The sequence below is a fragment of the Pithys albifrons genome, chromosome Z (genome assembly GCF_047495875.1).
Source record: "Pithys albifrons albifrons isolate INPA30051 chromosome Z, PitAlb_v1, whole genome shotgun sequence".
NCBI lineage: Eukaryota > Metazoa > Chordata > Aves > Passeriformes > Thamnophilidae > Pithys > Pithys albifrons.
The window spans coordinates 71,255,130-71,278,258 of NC_092497.1; the positions used below are offsets into that span (position 1 = coordinate 71,255,130).

Below are 23,129 nucleotides of genomic sequence, written 5' to 3' on the forward strand. Positions count from 1 at the left end.
ATACATCCACTTTTTTCATGCTTCCATTTGAAATACATCATTTCAGCAGAAGAAATATTTTAATGGTATATACGGGTAATGGCTGTCCAACTCAAAAAAAGAAACAAACCTCTCTATATAACTTCCTTTCACACCTGAGATTTTCCTGGTGGTTTCCTCTACAAGTTGTGACCTAGCTCCAAATTGCTTAATTTATAAATTAATCAGCGTATACCCTTATGGCAACATGTGAGCTGATGATTCATAAACTTAAAAATGCTTTAAAGTGGTTAATGTTGCTTTTTGAAATTGGTTACCTCATACCTGGATTTAAGATCCAGCACATTTCACATCCAAGCTGTTTACATTACATATTCTTTTCAAAGTAGGCAAAGGGATAATAATTTGTGTTCCACTCTAAATCGAAGTTCATATACTACTGAGTATAAAACATATTATTAGCAGATATGAAAGGGAATTCCAATCTCTTCTGCGATCTGGGCTCCCCAGTAGGACCCTTCTCACTGTGGGTGCTAGTGAACTCTAATGCACTACAAGGAAATTAATTTGAGTTGTAGACATTATGTCATATAGTTTTCAGATCATACAAGTGATTCTACCATCTTGTCTACACAGAGGCATTCTTGGAAATTAAAGCATACCAGCCTGCATATATCCAAGGTGGTTCAGATCCTGTAGATATTCTTACTCAGAAAAAAAAATAGACTGAAATCTTATATCTTATCATGAATACAGTTAATATATCAGTACTTGGAAGTTCTACACGGAGTAGTCATAGTCAAGATACTCAACTTTGTTTCAGTTTTCATTATTTGTCATGGGGTTTCTAATCTGTTAAAATGCCTCTTGCAGGTTTGCTATGACTAGGTTTTCAAGGAAATTTATCATTTACGTTGACTGTTACTCCGCTGGGCCTTATTAATTCCCTTGAAGACATCATAATACAATGCATTAGCATAAAAGGCTTGACCCAGTTCTGACCTGGAAGAAGTGGGTAAAGTCAAAGAAATTTGATGATAGCTTTCACCAAGCCTAAATCTAAATCTATAGTGATTCAAATTGAATTAATTATACTCTCCATATGACAGATAACCAAGGGAACAGCTATTGTGCCACTGGTAAAATGATGTTAGAAATGGGAATTGAATTGCTAAAAGCAAATACTCTAACCAAGAAATGTTCACAATGCCCTAAAATAACAACCTCCAACAATGCTCTTTTCTTCCTCTGGACTATGAAAACCACTGAGTACTAAACTGTTCCCTGTCTCATGCCTGGCTTCAGTCCTAACTCCCTGCCAGATTTGTGTAGTGTCTTTCATTGCTAAGGTACTTTATGGCCCTCTAGAGATGCTAAGAGAGAAATTTAGTGATAATTAGTTGAAGAGATGGATTGAGCTGTCAGTTTGGTAGGTGCTCACAATGAACTGCACATCTTCCTTTCTTGCCAGATCGTTGGCTGCGACCGCCAGCTGGGAAGTGCTGTCAAGGAAGATAACTGTGGGGTCTGCAATGGAGATGGGTCCACCTGCCGGCTGGTTCGAGGGCAATATAAGTCTCAGCTCTCAGCAAATAAACGTAAGCTGTTCCTTCTGGTAAAGGGCCCTCTTCCACTCTTAGTGATGTACTCATTTCTTGCAACCTAGATTTCACCCCACCCTTTCTCAGGCATCTGAATGATCATGGTCAGTCTGGTTGTCCCCACAGGTTCTGACCTCTTGGGTTAAAGCAGACTTGTTCAGACTACTGGTCTGCTTATGGTGGTGGACACAGGACTGTGGAAATGTGTCACCAGTATATTCCCCATCTTAGTTAGCTAATTGCTTGAGAGGAGCAGGAAAACAAGAAGAGCTGTCTCTTCTGACACCTCTCTGGCTGTAGTAGCTGTCTAGGAATAGGATTTAGTCCACAGTGCTCTGAACAGGGCGGTTTATGCTGCTCTGCAGCAGAGGGGGACCCTGAGGGGTTGGTGGTGCCATCCTGGCACAGTGCTCTCTCCAAGACCTATGCTCACAGCATGTGTGCCTTAGAGTGTTGAGCATGGTTCTCAGTTCTACGGTGTCAGAAAGTGCCTATGTTGATGTGAGAGGTTTACAGATGAATGTGGCCTTTCCTGCACACTGAGCCAGCTTCAACTCAGAGTGGTACAGTAGCAGTAGTGTGTCCCAGTAACACGGTTAGTTTATCCTGGACCCCAGCCAGGGTTTTCAGTCTGGTTACAGCACCAGAGATGGAGATGAATAAGATTTGGGATGAGAGATAGGGCATGTCTGGTCAGTTTGAAGGAAGGATTAAAAGGTAAGTGTGCTTTCATGCCTATGTAGACACACCTAGGGAATTACATGTGCTAGCCTGAAAACCTGCTCCCGGCCCTAGAGTAGAATCAGACCAGCTCTACCAATTTGGACCAATTTTCCAGTGCTGAATAGCATGTGACCTCAGAGATTCAAATAGCAGTGTGATATCTGCCAAAGACAGTGTGTGTGTGTGCTTGTGGATTCCCATATAACATTTAGCTTCTTTAAAGAACTGTGAAAAGTGCTTTTAGCAAAAACTTCTCTGTGTCACAGAATAACTGTGTCAGCATGGAGCACAGCACACAGAGCAGCAGTTAGCACAGTGCGCCTCTGCCTCTGTTTGCTGACTGAAAGGGAGAGAGTAAGAGAAAAAAAAAAAGAAGAAAGAAAGGAAGGAAGGAAGGATTCACATAGATTTAGGAATGGAATTTCTCCTCATTGTTAACTGCCTCTGCAATGTGCAGGAACAGATTTGGAAACCTCCAGCCTATGTGAGACATGATGATGTTTGTGAACTTCTTCAGCAGATGTCTCTTACTATAGAAGCAATTCATTGTTTTTCAGTTGTTTTGGGTAAAGAGGTGGTCATTTCTCCTCTGCTGAGGGTAAAGGCACTATTATACACAGTACTAAAATGTTAGTAAAATAGAGTCCCTACTCCCAATGGTTTGCTATTAAACATAAAGAATGTTATATAGGTAGTAGAGCAAATGGCAGAGAGCATGGTCTTAGAGTCAGACAAAGGTGAAAAATATTTTAGAGAATAGATTTTTCACATATATTTTCTTGCAAGTATATGTTATCCAGAGCTGAAGTGGGTAATCAAAGATTTTGTATGTACTCTGTATAAACCAGATGGCACTATTCCATTCCCTGATGTAAACATACATGTCATTATGCAGCACTGTAAATTTTGAATTATCAAAAGGAAGTCTTCCCTTAAATCAGATTTATACAATTGAAAAAAACACAGTTAAGGATTACCTTTGAATGCGTGAATTAATAAGAAAGCTTTTTGAGGTTTGCTTCCAAATGGTTTATGAAAATGTTGTGAAAATTTGAGATTTTAAAAGTTGAAAAGCATTTAAAATATACTGTGTTAATTTTCTGCATTTATCCTCCCCAACACTGTTGGCACCTTTTCTCAGCATCTTGCTTATTTTTCCCTATAAATACTTGTTGCAGCAACAGCTTCCTCATTATTTATGGGGCTAGTAAACATTTCCCAGTGGCCTCAGAAACAGAAACATATCAGGAAAAGAGGATTCTCACATTTTTTATGAAAAAGAAAGTAGCTGTATCTATACTTCTTTAGGAATAATAACAAAAAAGCTACAAAAACCTTCCAGAAATTTTCTTTTCTCTTAGGTGGTGGAGCTCAATCTTTCTAAATCTGCACCTTTCTCTTTTTAATATCTTCTTTATGAAAGAGTGTATGTCCTTCCTAAGGAAATCTGCTGTATTTAATCAGGCTTTTTTGTATTCCCCAAGAAGCTAGATTTGATCCCATAAGTTGTGAGTGAATTCTGCTGATCACCTTGTGCAATAATATATTTAGAGTATTTCTCTAAAGAAAGATGTACATCTACTAGTGGAGTGGATTACTTTAAAAAGAGTATTGTAGAAACATTTACTCTGAGGCAGTTTAGATATTTACCTAATTATTCTTGCCAGGGTTGTAAAAAATTGATGTGGTTCCAGATTTCCATTGAATATTAATAGTAGTGGGGAAATAGTAAAAACTACATTTTTCAACATGAGAACTGACAGTTAGACCATTTGGACAAAATCAAAACTGAAATTCAAAAACTAGAAGAAGGTGATGTCTCACAAGAATCTGTTGTATGTACATAACATTTAACATTAAACATGTATTTACAAAACATTTAAGAAGGTGATGTCTCATGGGAATCTGTTGTATGTACATAACATCTGTTGTATGTATAACATCTGTTGTATGTACATGACCCACATTTGATTTCATTTTGCCTGAATCCTTGCATTTTCTTCATAGTCCCAAGCCACTGTTCTCTCAGTTAGCTAGAAGTTTCCCTTGCTTCCCTATGCATGGTCTCTGGAGAAAACCAAGCACCTGTTAATGCACTGTGTGTGTTTTCCTCAGTGTTCCACACAGCTGCTCCACAATCTACCTCTCTGCTCGCTGTTGGAGAGAGCTGTGACTAAGTATTACCATGCTTACTCTCACATGTCTCTTCACAGGAAATGTCTCCTTCTTATCGCTGTTAACCTCAGGAAATTATCCTTCAGTTTGCACTGCTTCTGCTTTGTGAAAGCAGGAAGCACTGTGATAAGCATAAATCCCCCTGAGCTTTGCACTTCACATAAAGCATGCTAGGATGTCAAGTGGAGAGCAGTATTCTAGGGGTAGAAGAGGCATGCTGAAAATATAAGTTCACATGATCTTTAAACTGTCTAGTTTTATTGTGACATATCAGTGAGTTGTATACTCTCCACCATAGAGTTTGTAACTGAGAGGCAGTCAAATATAATAATCACATGGGACTGTCTTCAAACAAGACTTGTGAAAAGGTCATTAATTTTTTTTAATTGACATTATTGTTTCCCCAGACTTATTCCAATAAATATTTTATATATATACAGCCAAATTATGTGTCATACGCATGTATTTTGTTCCCTTTTAGAACATGATATTCATCTTTTCAAATGGAAAATTTGAATTCTCTATATACATTAAAGATGTATGCCTTTGTTAATCAAGGTGATGTCAGAGATGTGTAAAACAGGATATCTGTTGAGTAGAGTTTAATCCCAGTGTTATGAAATACTTAGGAGTCACTGAAATTCCTGGATAGTTTAAGGAAACATATCAAATCAGATCTTGAAAATGGAACAGTGAACAGAGAGCCTGAAAGCTTGAACAGGCTTTGTGCCCACATAACTCTTGCAGCACTCAGAGACTGCTTACATTTGCTCCATCACCTTGGGATATTAAGAGGCCACAAAAGTCTGAATATTTCATCCCATAAAGCTCTCCAATACAGGAGTGTCAAGAATTTCTATGATGCATTACACAATTTAAAATATGAGAGGGTTTTAATTAATGGTTTTGAGATATTATGGGTTTGGATGAATGAATGTATTGTTTAAAAGTTCCTGCTTCTTTTAGTGTTTCTTCTCTCTGTTGATTGTCTTAACTTTTTTGATATAGAATGACAACATCAATAACTATTTTGCTGGTAAGTGAGAATCCTGATTTAGCTAGGTTCCAACAGTTTTCCCCTTTTGGTCTGGTCAGAAATGCAAGGCCCCAGCTCATCCGTTGAATGAAGGATATTTTTTTTTGTCGTAGTTAGCCTTGGCTACCAAAGCAACACATTGCTTTGAGAGCAGAGCTGTAGCTCCTGCTAGCAGACATTTCATAACACATGTGGGAGTAGTTTTAGTGAACAGGTAGTGAAAGAAACTTTCTTCCACTGATGTCTACCACCTTCTCACCCTGCAAAAAAATCCTGTTAGGCATGCATACCTTTTCTTTCCCAGCTTCTAGTTATATGGAAATGAGTTAGAAAGGGCAGGGAAAGACGAATGAAGCATGCTGATTAGTCCATGTCAGTAATCTTTGGGCACGCAACTTCATTACCCAGGTATAACATTTTATGTAATCTTTCCATGCCTTTACTTACTGTCTCCCTTCAGGACATTACAGAAGTTATTATCTCTTTAGAAATGCTGACCTAACTAACTTTCACAGGTGGATGTGGCCTACCTGCTAATTCACACCTTGATTTATAATCCAGTCAGCAAAGCTCCAAAGAGCTTCATAGGTGCAAGATTCTGCTTTAAGACCAGCTTACATGACAGTCTAACAGGCTTCTGTTTTTCCAGGGACTTTTTGTTAATGTTATGCAAAGAGAAGCAGAATTATAGCACTTCTGGCCATTAAAATAAAAGTTATGAAAAGGACAACATACCTGGGGGCAGTGGGAGATCATCACATAGCATTGGCAAGGTCATGGAGAAGCTAGGGGTTTAAGTAGAAAAGACTCAAGTGTAGAAAAGGAGGGCTATTCCGCTTAAACATCAGAATAAGCTTATGCTTTCCTTTACCACAAATACCAATTCTAAATATTTGAAAAAGGTTTAAGTGGAGTCATGATGAAATAAAAAGTTATTAGTTATTCTTCAAATCCATCAATAGTTGTGAAGTAGTTGAAAATAAATAAAATCAGCATGTTTGAGTTCTTTTAAGCAGAAGGTTCTTACCACATTTAACAAGTTATTTTTTTCAGACTTTTAATCCTAATTCTTGAAGTTGTTTAATTGATCCTAAGGCTTTTTTTTTTTTTTACTCCCCTGTAAGCACCTATTTCACTGCTTGTATGAAAAGAGATGGAAGTTTCTTTGCTTATTTACTCTATGCAATTTTGTCTTCCCACAGTGGATGATACAGTGGTTGCTATTCCTTATGGAAGCAGGCAAGTTCGTCTTGTACTGAAAGGACCTGATCATTTATGTAAGTAGAAGAAGTTAGTGCATGTTTCTTTACGAGAGCCTTGGTAACATGCAGTGCTCTGTTTACACTGAGGTGTCTGGTTTCCCTCTCTCAGATCACCGATTTCAACACATGGAGGAGTCCTACCCTCACAAGTTCTCCTCAGACCCAGCTGCCTCAGGGGTACAGACTCTTTTCAGAGCAGAGTTTGGCCAACATTACAGAATTCCTTAATATTCCTTCCCTTCTATAATTTTTCAGTAATTTCTGTTGGCTTTTCCTTTTGCTGTCTCGTTTGGTGTCAAGTGCTTTTGTTTGAAATTAATAAAATATACACCACTGAGTGAGGAAACACTGAGGACAGTAAAGTATAAGCTTCCCCACAGCTGAGCTTAGCCATCAAGCCACTCATGACTTTAACATGTTTCTTTTATGATAACCTGAGACTCTTAGATACACATACACACTCTTAAACACACACACATGCACACACACACACACACAAAATCACAGTTTAAAGATCTGAAACAGCCTGCACAAGTCAAAACTTGCTGCTTAGCAGTGGTATTGCTCCAAGGAGTTAAGACCACTGCATGCTGCTAGCCCATCACTGGGTGGCTATAACACTTCCCTGCTTCATTTGTGTATCGCAGCAGCCATCTACTCCTCTGGGAGGAGTCTCAGGATTTGAGAACCCTCTGCGAGAGCTGAACACAAATCCATTCATTTCATGAACAGAGGCTTCTTGCATCCCTCTGTCTTACCTTCCAATGCAGTAGCTACTCACAAGCTGTTCCCTTTTTCAGCCGCAAATGAATACTCAAGTGTTGTAAATGAGATTTACTGTCACAAAGAAAACCAAACTGTACTGCACGACCTCTCAGTAGCAAAAATTCTAAGATAAGTTGGGCTACCCTTCTCCTTTTCCAAAAGTCAATAAGACTTTCCTGCAGCATGGACCAGTTAGACTCCTCTATGCTTGTCAGTGTGGATAAAAACATTATTGTCAGCAAAGACATGAAACATCAAATCATTCCACTGTCTTCAGATTTCTTTTGCCCAAAGAATTTATACGGAGTGGCAAAATAAAAGGTGGTTTATCAGTCCTCTTCTGTAGCTGCCTGCTTATGTTGAGAAAGCAGTGGGTATGGTTCCAATGTAGAGCTGTGAATGAAGACCAGAAAATTATAGGTTATAAACCATGAAAAAATATATTTTGTTTTTCTTAAAAGTCAAATACTGCCTCTACTTCAGTTTTAAGTGGCTCTTCAAGTATTTCTGAGTTGCTCCAGTATGGCTGTTATTATTTTCCCACTATATGACTTGTACTCTTCCATTCTCTCCTATCTTATTTTCCAGTATAGATGTTCTCCTCCAAAGTAGAAAAATTCTGTACTTTTATTATTGTTTCAGTGAAATTGAGCTATAAGACAGCTTAGTGAGAAATGAGATTTTAGCTGAAGAGATTGATCTAAAGCTGTCTTCACTTAGGCCATATCTCATTTCAAGACAAAAAGATTTGAATCAGTGAGGTCTTCCTGAGTCACTGGCTAAGATTTAAATCAACTGCACTGTGTAAACATGAATAAATCCAAATATATCTCTTTTTTCAGATGTCTCCATGAATCTTTCTGTTCACCCATCAAAGGATTTCATATATGTATATGCCACAATCAGTTGCAGGGGTGGGCAGTTTTCTGCCCTGTGTACTTTGGTTGTGGGAGAAGTCAACAGGAGGCTGATTATATATACACAAGTCTAAAAAATATCTTTATTCCTGCACACAGCCTTGTTCAGAAATAAATAGATGGCCAAGTGTCTCACAAAGGAAGAGACTAGTCTCACTGAAAACCAAGGAATTCATTAACACAGTGCACATTACTGACCAACAACTTCCTTCATTAATTAATTTCCTTGACCCACCATGAAATGCCTTAGCTGACTCTCTGTGTTGAACTGCTTAATTTCAGAAATACATGTGAAAGGGTTGCAGTTTTGCAGTCCTTCATGATGAAATGCACTGTCACTTTTAAGTAACTACCACGAACAGTTTACTGGTGAATGTGCTGTAAAGCATAATCTGGAGTTGGTAGAGAAACTAACTAGGCAATGAGACAGATCTTTCTGACTGTTGATTTCTATTTAAAAAATTACTAGTATTTTTATTATGACAATCAGAAGTAACTGCTAGTGAACAGTATATGAATAAATGTCCACTTTTTGGGAGCTGTGAATTCAGAGAGCCAGAGAGAGAGTTCAGGAGGGTTCAGGACTCACCTTGCCTTTCTACTCCACTGGGATGGATCAGGCTACTTCTGGAGAGGAGACTGGATTGCTGTCATACTTACTTTTCTTTCTTGGACACGCTGCTTTCAGTTAATTATCTACCACAACAACATGTGGTTAGTGACCCACATTTGAATTGTAAGAGGGTACAGCAACTTAATAGTGCTTATGGGCCAAGATCTAAGTCATGCTCCACATAGGAGCCTGACTTACTGAAAGTGAGTTAAACAACAGCAAATATGCCTAACTAGGAATGGATTAGCGTGTCTGGAAGAGAATAAAACCGTGAGGTATGGGTAACAAGGGGAATACAAGCTAAAAAGCTAACGGTTGAACAAAGAAAAAAACCAGATCGAAGAGAACAAAGAAAAGGAAAGTATAGGAATGTGAATTAACTATGGAAAAAAAAATAATTGCAAGTTTCATTAATACTAACTTAGGAGGCAAATCTGCACCACCACTCTTTTGTGTTGCATTTTGGGGTTTTTTTTCTGCTGTCACTAACTTCAAATTTCAATATTCTAGTTTCTTGTCAATTTGTTTCTGTTCATCAGATTTGGAAACCAAGACTCTCCAAGGTGTGAACAGTGAAAACAACCTCAGTACCACAGGCTCCTTCCTTGTAGAAAATTCTAGCATTGACTTCCAGAAGTTTCCTGACAAGGAGATCTTAAGAATATCTGGGCCTCTCACTGCAGACTTCACTATTAAGGTGAGAGTTATTGGTCATTGACAGATGAGAGATTTTTCTATATCTTGATTTTCCAGTAGATGTTTATCACAAAGCCTTGTCCAGGCTAGCTCCTGAACTCTACACAAAATTCTTTATAGTTATATACCTGATGAAAGCCTCATTGAGCCCTCCTCAGGAGAGCAACTAAATTTATGTCAAGAAAATGTGAGCCTTAAAAAGAAAAGATGAATTCATCACAGGAAAAGACAGATTCCTTTCTATATGTGCTACTGAGGTAAGTACAAATCAATGACATGCGACTTGCTTTGTCTGTAATATGCAAAAAGAAAGTCTGTGTCTTAGGGCACATAATTTGTGGGGTTTATACTAGTGTAATTGCACAGAAGACTGTAAGAGAGTGAAGAGTGAGGTCCCTAACTCCAAAATAAATGGGATGATTTTGCTTGAGAAGTTATGGTGTCTTTTTTGCAGTTCTGCTTTTTGTTGCACTGGAAACAAGAATAAAATTGTTACCTCACATTAGAGCATTTCTATTCTTCCAGGTAATATGAAACACATTGCTGGAAGCAATGCACACATGCTGTGGGAAAACACACATATAAAAATGAACATTTGGGAGTTACAATAAAATAAATGCTTTTTCAGCAGGTCCAAGGATTTTGAAGTATTTCAGCTGTAAAACTGTAAAAGCTGTATCATGTCCAGAACTACATAAATTTTTCACCGTGGGCTCCAGAGGTAGATGATATTTGCTTTAACCTTGAGTTGATGGCAGCTGGAGGTTTGAACAGTGAACTGGAAAATGTGTTAAGTGATTGTGTTGGGTTAAGCTGGACTGGGCTGGAATGGGTTAGCTCGGGAAGTAGCAGAGCCCTGTAGACTCTCCTGTTCGTCACAGAATGTCAGCAGTGGAAAAAGCAGGTTGAAATTTTCAGTACGGGCTCACAAGGAGAAGCCTGACCTAAGGAATATATTCCTTTCTCTTTGAAGACCAAAATGAAAATGCCTTACTAAAATAGATACTGGTCAATTCAAAATATCTGAAACATCTTTACCTGTTTTACACATGATACAGAGATGGTGAATATCTGTACAATGTAAACAGCATTTCTCACCTTTTGTTATTTCTGCTGTCTGTGAATTTCTGACAGACTGATTAGTTAGAAAATACCTGTTGGAAAGGGCTGTTCTCGTGGACCAATGGCCCAACAGGAAGTGTTGTAGTTTTAGTTAAATGGACTATGTTTGTTGATTTTAAATCCCCAGTATTGAAATGAATATTCATTCATAGAGCCTGCACAGACTAATCCCTTTGCATCAGGGATGCATAGAGTTGGATCACATAAATGTTTATCTGGAGGCTCTTTGAGGTGTTTCAATTAGGATTGCACTTGTATTGATGTTGTCTTTTTGTAAGGCTAGGGCTAATGAGCTGTGACTGAGGGCTGCTGCTAGAAGGGACTGTCTCTTTTTTTGTTCTGGTGGCTAAGCGTACTGCTGGCTAACTTAGAAATGGTATGGACTGGGTTCATTTGAGCAGAGTTACTGCTGAGATTAGGATTTTGGCTACCCATTGTCCAAAAACTCATGAAATACATCTTAAAACTAGATGCTGAATTACACAGAGCACTAGATCTAGCCAAACAACTCTTAGCTCAGCTGCAGTCTAGCACTGGCAGAAACTGTTGGTGGGAGAAATGCACTTGATTAGATTCCAGATTAACTGAAGAAAATAAGGTTGAGCTTAGTCTAGACTACCTGAGACTTGCAAGGGCAGGAAGATAATGTGTGTGCAGGCAGCCAGCTGGCAGAGAGGTTGATGGACCTTGTTGGGCTATATCCAGGGTTGGACTAAATATCACTTTGAACAAAGAACACATCATGATTTATTCGGTGGCATGAAATAATAAATTATTTCAATACTTGCTTTACCACAGAGGCCAAAAGATGCAAATCTACTCTAGCAGCAAGGAGCTATTGTTTATGCTTCACATATTGTTGGACATTTGAGATATTACCATATGAGCATTGGAGATGAAGACAGTAAGGGTCTTCCGTGTAATTTAATTCTGATATTGACAAAGGTTTCCAGAAGAGATTATGCCTGAAACTTGCAAGAAGGCTTCAGACAGGAAGTGGTGAAGAATCTTGGAAGCATTTGGAAGCAGATCAAGGTTAGAATGGTGCTCCTGGAAGCTGATGAGGTGGAATTAAAGCTGAGGTGACAGGAATTGTAATAGATAAAGTTCTAGTTGTGACTGAACCCATTTTTTTGTTATTAAGGTCAATTGACTGAGACACTTGCTTATGTAGAAGAGACCAATGGAATATAGTCCCTTCATTGTAAAGCATTGTCTTGGTTTGAGGGGAAAAAACCCCAAAATGTTTACCCACAAGCGGGGGAGGGGGCCTTCTCCACAATAATCACACCACTCTTTATGAAATTCAAGAAAAAAAAGGAATTTTAATAGAAGAAGGATAACTGTTCTTAACTGCTATATATAAACAGACTAGTGCAAACCGCTTCCCCACCACAAGAGAAAGAAAAAAAAAACAACAACAAAACCCAGCAGGTTTTCCTCCAGGAGGAAAAGTTATACTTAAGCAGTGTCAAATGTCACAGCCCGGCTGGCTGCGGAGTGAGTTCCCAGTAGTTCCCAGTCCCTCTCCAGCGAGACAGACAAGTGATGAGCTCTCAGATGAACTCTGTGTCTCTTGTCCCAGATGAAGTAAAAAGATAGCTGAAAGTGGGGAACCACCACGTGTCCTGAAAAAGCAGCTGCAAACCTCTCTCTCTCCTGGGTCACTGCCCCAGCCGGGACGGGCAGGCTGTGACGGTGCAGGCGTTGGTCAGACTGCAACAGAGGTCGGGATCCCAGATGCAGGAACCGGGAGAAAGCCACGGCGAGGAGAAAAAAGCAGCAACTCAGCCAGAAGCCCCAGCAGTGCCAGCAGAGCCACTTCTCTCCTTGGCAGCCACTGCTCCTGCCTTCCACGAAACTAAGAAAAAAAAGATGTCCCCAAAAAACAAAAGAGACAAACCTGCCCCCACCTAAGTGATCAGTAGTTAACTGCTTCTTTTGTTAACTGCTGGCATGGGCAGTTAGTGGCAGGGGAGAGAATTTACATAATAACCCCAAACTACAACAAGCATACTACCTGTTGAGATATGTATCTTTGCGAGGTCATGTTTGCAGAGTGCCGATTGGATTTAGCTGGAAGCAGATCTGTGACATGATACATATCACTGGCTTTTATTGACCTATGTTTGCATTCAATACTTTTTTCCTAGTAATAGTCATAAAAATCACCCATTCTGATTTCTTGATATCCAAAATTACATAATTGTTGTAATGATTTCTAGATCAAGCTCACAAGTAATGGCCAGCCTGAAAAGAGATGTAATCATTATTTATGTTGACTAGAACTTGTGACAAGTTCAGGAAAATCTACCCTTTTTCTCCTATTTTGGCCAATGCGGTGAAATGCATGGAAAATGATGCAACGGCCTTTTTGGAAACAATGTACAATTCTGTTTCATATCTACTTCTTTTTCTTGTTCACTATAAACTATTTCAATTAATGGTACTTAGAACTTGATCATTCTCCTAATCAGTATTTTCAATTTGCCCTTTTGGTAAGATTTAGGTCTTGAGATGGTTGCCACAGTTAACTATAGTCTATGCAAAATAAGGAATACATCTCCTTTTTAAATCCTTGGTTTTACTGGCTTTCCCACTCTGAGAAACAGGAAATATTACTACCATTTGCCTCCTTTCTCCATTACTTCCATATTTGACATCTCTGTCTTTATGATTTACCTATTTCCTAATGTCTTCAGAAAATCATAAAAGAAGAATCAGAGATTCCCTAGTCCCAAATCCCCTTTCATGGGCAGGGACACCTACCACCAGACCAGTTTGCTCAAAGCCCCATCCACCCTGGCCTGGAACACTTCCAAGAATAGAGCATCCACAACATTTTACAGTGTTTCACCACCCTCACACTAAAGAATTTCATCTTAATATGTAAACAATATCTACTGTCTTTCAGTTTAAAGCCATTACGCTTCATCCTGTTTCTATATGCCCTTGTCAAAAGCCACTCTCCAGCTCTCTTGTAGCCCCTTTTAGGTTCTGGATAGCTGCTGTAAGATCTGCTCTGGGCTTTCCCCAAGCTGAACCACCCTAACACTCTCAGCCATTCCTCATAGGAGAGGTGTTCCAGCCCTCTGATCATATTCATGCCCATCCTCTGGACTAACTCCAACAAGTCTGTGTTCTTCTTATGTCTTATACTATTTAATGTTCACTTTTTATCAAAGATGATTTGCAAAAGGGTTATCCTTATTTCCCCTTTCTATCCCTTTCTTGTTCCACTGTTGTTATATAGCTACAGAATTTTAGAATACATATAAATACATAGTTTGTGACTAGTCTTTAAATATGTAAACATATATTTTGCAAGTATCAATATCCTATAAATATATGCATACTTTAATAAAATTTAATAAAATATTTAATATTTATTTTATATAAACAGATAATTATATTGTACATAAACAGGTATCTAGGCTAACAACTATTGTGCTAGCACACGTGCCTGAGGGATTCCACGGGTCCTTAATTAATTGCAAGTGCAGGTTGTAGGACTATTCTTTGTTACTCAGTTATCAGTTCATGGGAGGACCTTCTATGAAGATCTGTCTAGCACCTTTGATGAGAGACCTAGAATAAAGCCTGGAAGAATAAACCTACCTTTATTTCTTTGGAAACCAAACCATAATGCTCATAAAACATTGCCCTTTTCAGGGTACTCTTTGAGTTCTGTTCTTTTTTTTACATTCCATCTACTCCTCCAAAAACGTAGGTAGAGATTATAAGACTGCAGTTTCATTCATCACTCGTGAAATGTCTTCTGAAAAATGTTGCAATTTTCTGTCTATATTCTTGTGTTTCAAACTGTATTTTATTCATATAAGTAGGCTGAATATGATCATACCTGATTTGCATTCCTGTTCTCTTCAAAGAGTACCTGATTTGAAAATTCTGGATGGCTAATATTTGGATCTGAAAATGTGTTACCATTAAACCTACACATTTCTTTAAAATCCTGCTGATCTAAAACTACTGCAGCCATGTAGAAAGATACAAGCGCCTCCTCTTCCACTGTATTTATACTGGAGATAACATCATAATATGGTATGGAATACCATTGGCCAGTAGCAGTCAGCTTTCAGCTGCTTGGCCCAGAGTGAGTCAGTTTATAATTCAAGGTCTGCTCTAAAAACCAAAGCCTAAATCTAGGTTTAACTGAATCCACAACACTGGTTTTGAGCCAATAGAGACAGTTTCTTAGGCATGTATTTTTCTGTTCCTTTGATAAATTGTTATTTGTAATTTTTCGTTTTCTTTTTCTGTAACTTTTGGTGAAGTTCCATAAGTGTATCTCTCAAAAGTCTGTCAGTTTTAAGTACTATAAAGGTTTGGTGCCAACCTTGTTCAGTTTTCATCATTTTAACAATTTGTGTGTATAGCAAACATTACCCTTTTAATTTGTTAATTTTATTTTTGTGCAGTATCAATCACCTTAGAATTCTTTTTTTTTTACATGGATTTCTTAGGTGTTGCCATTATTAAATTAAGGTTAAGAAATATTCTGCACTGAGGGTTAAGGTGGCTTGCTCAAAGGTGAATTCTCTTAACCTGGGAGCACGTCAATGGTGGTGAAATGGTCTTTTCCCTGGATGAGTGGGATATTATGGGTGGTATTCACAGCACCCTGACATCCGATCCCGTCAGATCTCGGAAGCTAAGCAGGGTCAGCCCCGGATTAGTACTTGGATGGGAGACCTCCTGGGAAATGCCGGGTGCTGTAGGTTCTAGTCCTGAGGACTTCACTGGCACTGTCCAAGCTCACTCGGCCGTGGCAGATGAACCTCAGGACTTAAACAGTGGGGCCAGTTCTGTGCACGCTGAGCCTCACCTAAAATCCACTGCACAGGCTGGAAGGGCACACCCACGTGGGGACAGCCCTTCCCAAATCTTCGTTCGCGAAGTTTGGCCATACATCCATACATACACAGCACAGATGCAGCAGGTGTGGTTTTGGTGCATTTGGGATTGACTTTAGTGGCATGACTTTGGTCTTCTCATTTGAGAAACTCCTATGTTTGTTGCACTTTATAGTGAATTCTATGCACATTATTAACTGTTAGGATTGATACTGCAGGCTCCATTGTTGCCAGCTATCCTAGCTAATCCATTGCACTGATTTTCTCTTTGGTTCTTCCTTTGGGGAGAATAATGGAATTTGATAAAAGATTTAAACCATCTAGCTTCTTCTTTTCACCTTGTGAGAGAATTATGTGAAGGCTTTTTAACATCCTCATCATCTAAAGGAACATTGATTAATCCCAGATAGGGGTGTGGTGAGCAAGTTCAATTCAGTGCTTTGTAAAGTACATACATCAATGATAATGTAATTTTACAGTGATTTCTCTGGCTGATTTAGAAGCCAAATTGGGAAGCAACAGGCAAGACATAAGAAAGACAAGCCAAGCTGATCCAACACAGGACTATCACAATCAGGGGACATGACTGCAGAAGTGAACACTAGACATGTTCTGCAGAGCTCAAAGGCAGAGCTCCTTTCAGCATTCTGAGGGAGTTAAAAGGCAAACTCAGGAGTTATGGTGTATTCCTGTCTTAGAACATATGCTTGAAAGCCTTCACTATCTCTCATTGTTTATATTTTTTATAATTTTAATGTTATTTTAAAGAAGTTTGTAAAGTTATTTTCCCATGACAATGTCGGGCTTCTATTTCTGGTCCATGAACAAATTATTAACAGCAACAAATCTCTTGTACATCCTCTTGCTTTTTCAGTGTAAAATATTACTACATACAAACAGCAGAATTGAAGCATTCAAGATTAACAAACTAACCAGGCTTTTTTTACTTACATGAAAAGCACAAAATTACATATGCCAGAGGAGGATAGCTCTCCACACCATTATTCCAGTTTCTTTGTGTGCTACTAGGAAGACTTCAACATTAATTTCTCATTAATATCAACCTAGTGATTTGGGATTCAGAACTTGCAGAAAGCATTTGTAATAATAATGTGGAAAAATCCATTAGAACTTTTCTAGTAAGCATGGTAGCATGGAGCTGGATCATAGTACACAAGATAAAATTGTGTACATACCAGGTAAGATTGTTGTTGGGGCACATACCCGGAGGGCAACAAAACTGTCGAAGGGCCTAGAGAGTAGGTGTTTTCATTTGAAAGCTTGGCAAAATCCCAAGTATTCAACGTAAACAGTGTAGCCTCCCTCCTCCCTTGGCTAAATGAAAATGGAAAAAAAAACTGGAAACTTAAACTTGAAACAGAAACTTGGATATATATTTACACGAAAAGGGAAAATTAAAAGCAAACTATAATATAACACACATATACAAAGGTAAAAAGAAACAACAGTAACTCCACTCTTGGCTGCTCACTCAATAATATCGACTCCACCACCTCAGCCACAACACACCCCAAAAGACACCTCTCAAGAGTCACTTGGCAAGAGAGGAGAAAAACTAACAATAAAATGTTTACTTCTCAAGACAACATAGTTGTGGGGTGGCAGTGAGGCCTAATTTCAGCAGAACAGCAGCAGCATGTTCTCCTAGTACTGCAGCTATGATGAGAAAGAGACAGAAGCTCCTCCTCCCCATTCTTTTATACTTGAAATGATGTCAGAGTATGGTATGGAATACCATTGGCCAGCAGAAGTGAGATGTCAGCTGGCCTGACCCAGCTCAAGTCAGCAGATAATTCAAGGCCTGCTCTAAAAATCAAAGCCTAAATCTAGGCTTAACTAAACCCAGGACAGTAGGTCATATGAGGGCAGTTGAGGGAGCGAGGATCATTTAGTCTGGAGAAGAAAAGGCTCAAGGGAGACCTTAGCACTCTCTTCAACTACCTGAAAAGAGGCTGTAGTGAGGTGGGGGTCACGCTTTTCTCTTAAGTAACTTTTGACAGGACACAAGGAAATGGCCTCAAGCTGCACCAGGGGAGGTTCAGGTTGGCCATCCAGAAGAACTTCTTCACTGAAAGGGTGGTTGAGCATTGGAATGGGCTGCCCAAGATGGTGGTGGAGTCACCATTCCTAGCAGTGTTCCAGAAATGGCTGAGCAGTGTATTTAGTGCATAGTCTAGCTGACATGGTGCTGTTCTGTCAAAGTTTGGACTCCATAATCCTGGAGATGTTTCTAACATTAATTATTCTGTGATTCTGTGATATGAAGTAATAATTGGGTCTCTCTGTCCCCAGTTTGGGACATACAAACAAACACACAAAAGAAAGAAATGGTGTCTTTCCTCCTTCCTCCACCCCCACTCCCCTGCAACTGTATAGAATGAGAATATCTTTTTGAATAAACTTTTCATGGCTTAATTGTACAAATAACATTAATAATTACTTGATTATGACTGCTTTTTATAAACTGATGATTAAATTTCAAAACTGTCCAAGTAAACGTACTGTAGTTTTGTAGGGCAGTTCATCTGTTCTTCAGTGAACAGAATCAAATGGTTCAGGCATATTCTGCCACAATCAAGCAAAAAAAGGTTGAGCTTTCAGGACCTTTGCTTGTTTGGTTGCTTGGTTTTATATCAACAAATATAATTTTGGACTGTTGGAAAAGGAACAAAATGAAAAAATGAAGTCAGATGTTACAGTCTCTCATTCACAGATACGTCAGAATAATCAGAATAACTCCAGAAGATTACACACTTTTTGTGCTCAAATTTCTATTATCTTGTTTTTCTTCCACTTACTGTGGTTGTCCCTCAAACCAAAGCTGCATTTTATCAATTCCAAACTTCCCCAGAGCAAGAGCTTGTGCCTGTATTGCACCATCCCAGACAGTCATTTACAAAATTAATTTAAAAAACAGGGATAATTTTTTTCCAAGGTCTTTCTACAAGAAAAAAAGATACTTCTGATGATAGTGACTGTAAGCTATACAGTGGATATTCTGAGGACTCTAGTTTTAACCCACTCCTTACATGACTTGTACAACCTCTTGAGTCTCACAAAGTGGCAAGGGCTACTCTGTTGTTGGGAATGCTCCAAATTCCCCTGAAATCTAGAGGAAGTCAAGAATGATCTATTTGTGCAAAACACAAATGCAGGGCTGAGTGCTCTGCAAGATCTGAGGGCTTCTGCCTTTTGCTATTAATAAATTCAGATAGGATTTTATTTGCAAATATAATGATCCATCACTATTTTTTTCTAGCTCAGTAACTAGCTCAGTATTTCAATGTGTGGGACTTGACCCTGTGCAGCCAAACCAGGACATTTCTTACAGCATTTAGCAATCAAGTTTCACTCTGAGTTTTCCAGGGCTCAAGCAGCCACTGATGCTTTTTCCTGGATAAAGATTTTAGCTTTAACAAAGTGTTAAAGAAAATCAAAAAGAAATTTTTGCTGTGTTGAATCACCATACATTGTTCCTCTTTGGCTTACAGTACGTCTTTAAAAAAAAACCCAAACAATATTCTGTCTGTTTCTTTCATTTGCTTGGTTTGTATAATTTTAGCTTATGGCTGTGGGTCATCGTAATTCTTTCCCACCTATGTTGTTATCATGGCTATAAAAATGATTCCTATGTTAGGGTGGGAAAGATGCACATCTGTCTTTTCTCTGTGTCAAAACAGACAGATAACTCTGAAGATGAGCAGGAATAGTCTGCAGAGAGAGGAACATTTCTCTTTTCCTGATTTTATTACTATTTAAAAATGTAAACTCTTTTTACCTCTCCTTCCTTTTATAGTAGGCTTTGTGTGAGCTCTGGGTCTGTACTTCATGATTCACTACATACTGTACTACGAAGTATATCTTCTGAATTTAGTAATCACTGATGATCATTAAAAAACAAAGAGCAAGACCAGAATTCTCTCTACTGAAAGCCTTTTCTGCACATTCACATCAGAGACCACCCCAAATGTCTTCCAGCACAACAAAAGATTTTTCCCAGGAGTGTTTGAGGCTTTCATGAGCCCAGAAAGACCCTCCTGAACTGTGTAATTAAAGCAGCACCTCCTCACAGGGAAGTAGATACCCTGTTTTGGACACAGAGACTCTAATATTAATCTCTTCAAGAAGCCTCTCATTTGCTAAAACAACAGTATTGCTACAGCTGGTTTGTTGGGTTTTTTTTTCCTTTTGGGAATTTATGTCACTACTTAATTAGAAAAGGGCAGCTTTAGTCTCAGTGGACCAGACCTCTTACTCTCATCAACATTTTGCCCTCCTCCTGCTCTTCAAGATATACTGTGGTTTGTAATCTGTCCTACTACAGGGAAAACAAAACAAACAATCCAAACTAGACAGTTCATCTTTATTTGTCGTATTCTCCTGCTGTTTCACAGACCACTGTTTGGCAGTGTCTCTTGGTGTTTGGAAACAGAGAAAAGGAAAGTCAGTTTGAAAAACAGTGTTTCCAAAACTGGGAAACTTGTTCAAAACATGAGAGGAGGAAAGAAAAAAAAAAAAGCAGAGAGCAGTGAAATACTTTGAGCTGTCTGATAACAAGAACAGGAAGGATTGCTGGGGCTACTGTCTTGGAGAAGGATCCCTCTTTTCTAGTTATGATTTAGCAGTTTTCTCTACTGTGATACCATCATGTCACTGATGCAGAGGTGCTCAAGGAATACTGAGGTGCTATGTCCTGTGACAAATAATCAAATAGGAAAAGTTTTTACTAGCAGCATTTTTTTTCTTGTCTTGCCAGCTGTTCATGCAGAGCCTTAGAGACAAGAACAAGTGAAACCCTGCGGAGATTTTGAAGTCCTCATAACTGGATTGAACAGCACAGATATCAAATGGGAAGGATTTTTTCCAGGGCTAGATGCAAGTGGTGCTGCTTTAGCAGTGTGAAGGTCTTTTTATTGCACTCCTGGCAGTACAAATTCTTGTTTATGTAGGAAATTCTTACAGCACATATAGTACTGGAGGTATAAAAGCTTTTAAGCTCAGGTGGCCTTAAAGTTGGCAGTACTTGTAGTTTCTAAAGATGTTTTTCCAAACATGCTCTTAGCTCCTGCCAAGAATCCTCTGCTATGACTGAAAGAAGCAGTTTTACAAGCAAAATAAACAGAAGGACAGATTTATAATAATGACAGTACCACAAAGAAGAATGAAAAAAAGACCTCACCTCAGGAAAAAATAAATTTTGAAGTAAAATTTTTATGCTGTTTATGTATTTCTCACAGCAGAGTCTCACATTTTTTGCTCTGTACTATCAATATATTATACCTAGTCTTAGAATGGTTTTGGGGAATATTAGAGATCTAAAGTCTATGTTCATGTGTCAGGGGCAGCAGATAGTAATAGGTAATTTTCTGATGTGGTAAAAGTTAGTCCATATCCTTTTATCTGTAAAATTATTCAGGAGTGCTAACCACGCATTTGCACTCATTATTTCAGAACATGGGCTCAGAATGGTCACTGGTTATGCTTGGAAATTTATTTGACCGTGCCTTCTGATCAAGATTTTGCTACAAATCTGTGATTTGTTTTGTGTATTTCATTTTCCTATTGCAAAGTATGTCTAGTATTTCATATAGTTGCAAGATATATCTGCAAGATGCACGTGGAAGAATACTTCTTCCCACTATTTACATCAAGTTCACTCTTCAATGTTACCTCTTTTTCAGATTCATTATGCTGGTGCTGCTGACAGTTCAGTTCAGTTCATCTTCTATCAGCCTATCATTCACCGTTGGAGGGAAACCGATTTTTTTCCTTGTTCAGCATCCTGTGGAGGAGGTAATGAATTACCACGGTATTCCAGAAAGTCATTTGCATATAGGACCTGACCCAACTCCTGCCCTGGATATTGGACCTTTAAAATGGGCAAAATGTGAAAATGAAAATAGTTACAACTAAATGAAGAGAGGGATACACCAATGTGATAGTAGGCTGTAGTTTACTGGCATTCTGCCAAATTCTATTCATAAAGTACTTCTTGACATCCACATGTCTGTATTTAATGCTACAGTTGTCAAATAAGGGCTGATGGGATTTGGGCCTGCTTTAGAATCACAAGATGTCTCCTTTTGACCCCTGTCTGTACTGAAACAGAGGGCATGAGTCTTGGTGACCAAAAAACCTCAGCCTTTGATTTTTCGTTTTTGTTCTAGGCTTCTCAAATTTTGTTTGACCATCCTGGTTATCTTTTGTTTCCTGCTACATGTAATTTACATAGTTGTTTTCAATTTGGTCTCTGAAACAACAGCTGTCATGTCCAAAAGCACTGAAGCAAAAAGGAACTAGTTTGCTTTTTACCAAACTAGAACTTAGATGCATGTCAGAGAGAGACAGGAAGAACACCGCATCTCATACTATTTATTCCACTCTGAATTGCAGGTTATCAACTGACATCTGCTGAGTGTTTTGATCTGAGAAGCAACCGGGTAGTGGCAGATCAATACTGTCACTATTATCCTGAAAATATCAAGCCAAAGCCAAAACTTCAAGAGTGTAATCTGGATCCTTGTCCTGCAAGGTGAGTCAGCTTTAATTTTAAAAGAGGCTGAGGTCTAAAGGAGTGAAATAAAGTAGGAAAATATTCTGTGCCTATTGATCACAGTTTCATTTATCCTATATAATTCAGCCTCTTTCTCATCCTGAGAATGCCCTCTGTAGGAGAACACCTCTGTTCAGCACCTTCATGTTGCAAGGACTGATTTGAAATGATTGTTTCTTCCCTTCAGAATGTGTTTTGACTCATTAATCATTATAAAGTATGATAAAACAATTTGTTCAATGTACCATCCCCATGATCAACACATCTCTTAACTTAGTGACATGGGGGAAATTCTTCTTCAGTAAAAATGTTGTTGGAAAATTATTGTAATCATAATTAGAAGAAATTATTTTTATGCAGATTTTTTAACATTTTCTCCTTAATAAAAAACTTACTTGCAGTTATGGCAGCTTGTAAGAATGTAATGAGGGGATTTGTTCTAATTATCAATATTTTTTGCCCTTCACAAAACTCTCCTCTCTGCTACCCGACAGAATCACAGAATAGATCAGGTTTGAAGGGACCAGAGTGGGTCATCTGGTCTGATTTCTAGACCAGATGTCTGATCCAAGAGCACATTGCACAGGACTGCATCCAGATGGTTCTTAATATTGAACCTATCTTTTAGATTCGCCTCTCACAGTACCAATGAGAAAGTAATTTTAGGCAGTTGCTTTATTTAATATTTTTAATTATAAGCTGATATTTTTTAAAAATACAGCTCTGTGTCAAATATGTCATTTGCCTCTGGAATTTGTACTACGGATGTTTTTCATACTTTTTCCAATGATT

General features: G+C 38.5%; 1 protein-coding gene across 1 annotated transcript in view; it reads left to right on the forward strand.

Moving 5' to 3' along the window:
• Positions 1-23,129, forward strand: part of ADAMTSL1 (ADAMTS like 1) — a 419,662-nt gene that overhangs the window by 298,440 nt on the left and 98,093 nt on the right. The window contains exons 7-11 of the mRNA XM_071581576.1: positions 1,451-1,577; positions 6,717-6,791; positions 9,611-9,768; positions 21,466-21,577; positions 22,178-22,316. Coding sequence (XP_071437677.1) covers positions 1,451-1,577; positions 6,717-6,791; positions 9,611-9,768; positions 21,466-21,577; positions 22,178-22,316 — 611 coding nt within the window. The remainder of the gene's footprint in view (positions 1-1,450; positions 1,578-6,716; positions 6,792-9,610; positions 9,769-21,465; positions 21,578-22,177; positions 22,317-23,129) is intronic.